Here is a 4,545-nt window from a genome sequence, read left to right as displayed (position 1 = left end):
GATAGTTTCATAATTTAATGTTGAATATTACACCATTACAATAGTATATCTAAAATAGAGTAGAGTAGACTAAACGAACAACATCAGGCTATAACAACTTCTTTTATTAAGATATTTAAAAAAGTATATATTCTAATCTTACATTCCTTTGCAGTGATGGTCAATGCATGTAATATAGTACATGAAATGTAATTTATATTAGTCTCTTTGTCCGTAGTTATGATTTCTTAACTACTACTGTAATGATGGTTTACACTTGTGTCATTTTCCTAAAGTACATGTAATATACTTCATATTGACCTCTATATCTGTAATTAATTTAGATGTTTAAACGATTTCCGTATAATTGCTATTTGTTATTTATTTTTCCACAGCCATGGAGGCGAAAATTTGTCGCAGTTCATCAGAACGCGTGTACATCAGGAATATCTCTTCTCTTTGAGTTGTACCAGGATGAATTCACGTACAAGCAGGTGGCATGCGTCCTACTCAACGACATCACGTCTGTTAAAAGATGTACATCAAAAACTAACCGACATGCTTTTGCAGTTCTCTCACCGAGACGACAACTCTATCTGGCCGCAGATAGTGAGACCGACGCCATAGAATGGGTTGCTATGCTTAGGAAATTTATGGTTAAGAAGCCAGTTAAAAGAGAGCCGCCACCAGCTGAATCTGAGGATGGTAAGTTAGAAAAAAAAGTGTGGAATTACGGCATTGTTGGAAAATATTATTAATATTAATAAATCATTATTTCAAACATTCGAAACGGATGAAGACTCTACTTTTGTCATTTTACTATGAGCGTCTAGTCTAGTCGTTTAGTTAGGTTTGTATGCGTGCAAGCTTGTCAAATGGCTTAGGGATCCAGAGGAAAGTTTAGCGCTACGTAACCGCAAAGAGATGCGCTCTATACATGTAACATAAAACAAATACTGGCATTAGACTATAACAGTAATAATAGACAATTTACTTTACGCGATTGTAATTTGTCATATGTTTTAGTAACTAAGAAATATTTACAATTATTGTCTTCCACTTTATACAGATGATGTTTTCAACATTTCCATTATACCGAATGATCATTCCGAAAGACTGGAATTATATGAAAACTATCGACTGACTACCGACAGCCCTCATTTGTGTCTTTACAATTCAAGATCAGCGGTCGTCCTCCAACTAAAACTAGCAAACCTTAAGCGTTTCATGCTGACGAAGAAATGTCACGAAAAGGATACCGACAAGATATTACACATATCAACCAATGCGTAAGATTTAATTCCATTATTGTAATCCCTCAAGTACTAACAGATGAGTGACGTATAAAATAAGCGATGCATATCTAGGATTGATCAAGTAAATACAAATGATAGGGGTTTGAAACTGTAATAGAGATGTATTTTAGGCATAGTCTTTTCCATGGCAACCTTTTGTGGTCTTTAGAGCAATATTATTTTAAATAAATGAAAGTCCAAGTATTTTTAATGATATACATACTAAGTAAGTTTGAATAATTACTTTTTTATTTGTTGTTATATAAAGTCAGTATTTTTTTTACATTTTAAAATGATAATGATAGTAATTATTTTGTTTCTTTTAGGAGGTGCAAGTACGGTGAATGTGAACTTATTCTTTATACTAATCGGGGAAAACAGTTAATCGCAAAAATTCTTGAGCAGGTCACAATGAACAGACATACTAGGGTTTCGAGACGAAGATCAATAACTTCGTCCATGATCTTTGACATTACACCTGAGGACCTAGCCAGGCTTGGGACGATTTCTGAGTCGAGTTCCTCCCAGTCGGATGAGGACGCCATTAAGAGTGAAAAAGATACTGCGTCTGAACAAAGTGGAGGAAGTGATACGCTAGTTAGAGATGTACGACCAAAGGATACTAACGGAGTAAAGGCATACCATCAGGAAAGTCCTACTTTACAGAAGTGCACAACTAAACAACCTAGAACTCCAACTGTTGGTAAACCAGTGCTAAAGAAACGTCGGGCACCACCGCCTCCGGCATCAACATCTCCAACTTCATCAGACAGGAGGCAACTTGAGTATTCGCCATCAATTGCGTCTTCAACTAGCACTGTTAGCACAGTGACGTCAGTACCAGAAGACGATAGGTTCTCGGAAAGTTCTAAAACTGGAACAATAAAAGCATCACCAGGCAACGGTTCAGGTTCATCAACATCGCCAAAAGAAGAACGTGCTTTCAAGGGAGCGGTACTAATCACCCCTAAACCCTCACCACCTCGACCAAAATATCCTCCAAAACTGTCACCAATGCTTCAGGCTAAATATAAGACTGGTTCTGTGGAGACAATATATTCTAACAAGGAGAACCGTTTCAACTCCCCACCAGGATCACCTATATCGATTGCATCAACTACCTGTTCGTTTAGTAGCGAAGAAAGCTCTCCGCCTATACCTCCAAGGCGGCGGCGAAGGCAGAAGAACGCAACGCTTGAAAGGTGCACGAACATACACACTGAGACGACAAAGCAACCGTCTCCTAAGCTTACATTGAAGCAGATTGCTAACGGAGAAGTACCTAATGATCTACAGACAAAAGCCTCCACACTGCAGAGACCTCTTGCGAATAACTCAACCCTTGCTCAACTTCCAAATGGCGGTATTGCCAATTACAATAACAATTCGTCAACATCTTCGGAGGACTCGGATTCTGACGGATTCTATTCGGATAATTCCGATGACGTAACCGCAGGAAATTGGTATTACGATATTCGTCCGTATATTAATACCGCTGAAGTAAATGTGGAAACTAAAGATGGACTAGAAAATTTGTCATTAGCCGCAGAAGTAAATCAACAAACGAATAAAACGTAAAATTTGAGGAAGTTATTAAAAGCGAGAACCGATGAACATGTGGAATTTCGTTAAAATATCCATGGCTAAGGAATAAGATAATGTGAACAAGGCAACTGAAACGCAGGAAAGTAGCGATGATAGAATAAATAATTTTGTTGACAAGGAGTGTGAACTTAATGAAAAATTATGAGACCCAAAATATTAGAAAATAACGATAATCTACCAAGCACTTCAATTGTTAAAATAATGAAGGAATGCGCTAAAGTATCTGAAGACTCCTCGTCCGAAAAAAAATCTGAATCACACAAATTTGAATGCAGATGATAAAATAGCAGTAAAGTCTAAGAAATTAGAAAATTATAAGGCTTCAAAAGATAATGACATAGCTAAAACTGGTGAAATTGAAACTAAAGTTATCCATGCAGGTAAAAATGAAAAATTAACAAAGCTGCATCGCCTGACACATGTACAGTAAAAGGTCAGAAGTAAGACAAATACTAACAATCTTAATCACACTGCCACAAAAAGATAACGTAATCGTCAAGGAAACCATGTGAATTCGCAAAGTGGTCACTTTAATTGCACCATATTTGTAATTTAGTGGGAACTTGCCCCTACACACAGCTAAGTTGTGTGTTTAGGGAAACTTAATATGCAAGACATATTTTGACCTTTATGCAGCACCATTATCATCAATTGTAAGACATGAGGCTGTTTTATTCCTTGAACTACCAAACGTGGAATTTATTTGAGTTTTTTTTAACGTGCACATAGTTTTATGGACCATGGAGGAATTAGTTTAGACTTCTTAGTCTAAACAAATTCCTCAATGACGGAACTAACGATTTAAAACAAGAACAAAATTGTTTAATGTGACGTATTGACGAATACCTATAATTATTGTCAACATTTACTACAGGAAACGTAAATGAATTTCGAATAAGGATAGCGAAACTTGAGGTCAAATAATTAAATGTAGTAAGATATCTCTATTGACTTGTGTAAATAAACAAATAATTTAACGTGATGCTAACAGTAAGTTACCAAACATCAGTCAGATAGTTATGATTAGTACACTATATAGCACCAATTTGCACCAAATGCGACAGAAAAAAAAACAACATAGGCCTATATCGGTTGAATCGCATATTTTGCTCAAGTACAGATATCGCAATAACAAAGCATATACAATTAGGTCTATATTATTTACAGCTAAACTGGTACGAGTGTGTGGAGGAAAACTGGCCTGGAAATTATAAGGTGACGAATGCATTTCATTCTTGCATAAATCCATGTTTTGTTTTATCAGTAACAACAACCCCTACAGTAAACCCCTCGGGTCAATCACTCTATATAAAGGATATCTTTTCAAGAAACACCAACTCAAAATTGCTATTCTTTTGAAATGAATTATGAATGTTAATTGAGTTTAATCTTTTCTCTGTAAATAATCAAAATTAGCACTTGGCACTGGTCACGTTTTTGTCGAAGGTATCCTGTAGCATGCAACGCTGACTCAACCATTTGACAGTTCTGAGTTAAATTAAACTATGACTGACTGTTCTTAAAATTAAAGGTATTTATTAACACAATTTTTGAAGATGTTAAATTTCAATTAAACGTATCTTGTGCTCTGTAACATAATAGTACTGTATTCCCTTAGTTATGTAAATTTGTTCAATATGTCTTGATATCTGAGATTCAAAATCGA

General features: G+C 35.8%; 1 protein-coding gene across 1 annotated transcript; it reads left to right on the top strand.

Moving 5' to 3' along the window:
• The first annotated feature begins 308 nt into the window (after positions 1-308).
• Positions 309-2,948, top strand: LOC117115608 (mucin-5AC-like). Its single transcript, XM_033259476.1, has 3 exons — positions 309-684; positions 1,049-1,268; positions 1,601-2,948. The coding sequence occupies exons 1-3, from the start codon at positions 324-326 to the stop codon at positions 2,850-2,852; spliced, it is 1,833 nt and encodes a 610-aa protein (XP_033115367.1). The 5' UTR covers positions 309-323; the 3' UTR covers positions 2,853-2,948.
• Positions 2,949-4,545: the final 1,597 nt, after the last annotated feature.

The sequence above is a fragment of the Anneissia japonica genome, unplaced genomic scaffold (genome assembly GCF_011630105.1).
Source record: "Anneissia japonica isolate Jap-2015-1 unplaced genomic scaffold, ASM1163010v1 scaffold16662_len1167910_cov178, whole genome shotgun sequence".
Taxonomy (NCBI): Eukaryota; Metazoa; Echinodermata; class Crinoidea; order Comatulida; family Comatulidae; genus Anneissia; species Anneissia japonica.
The sequence above is the reverse complement of the archived record's forward strand: the minus strand, read 5'-3'. Positions and strand labels throughout refer to the sequence as shown.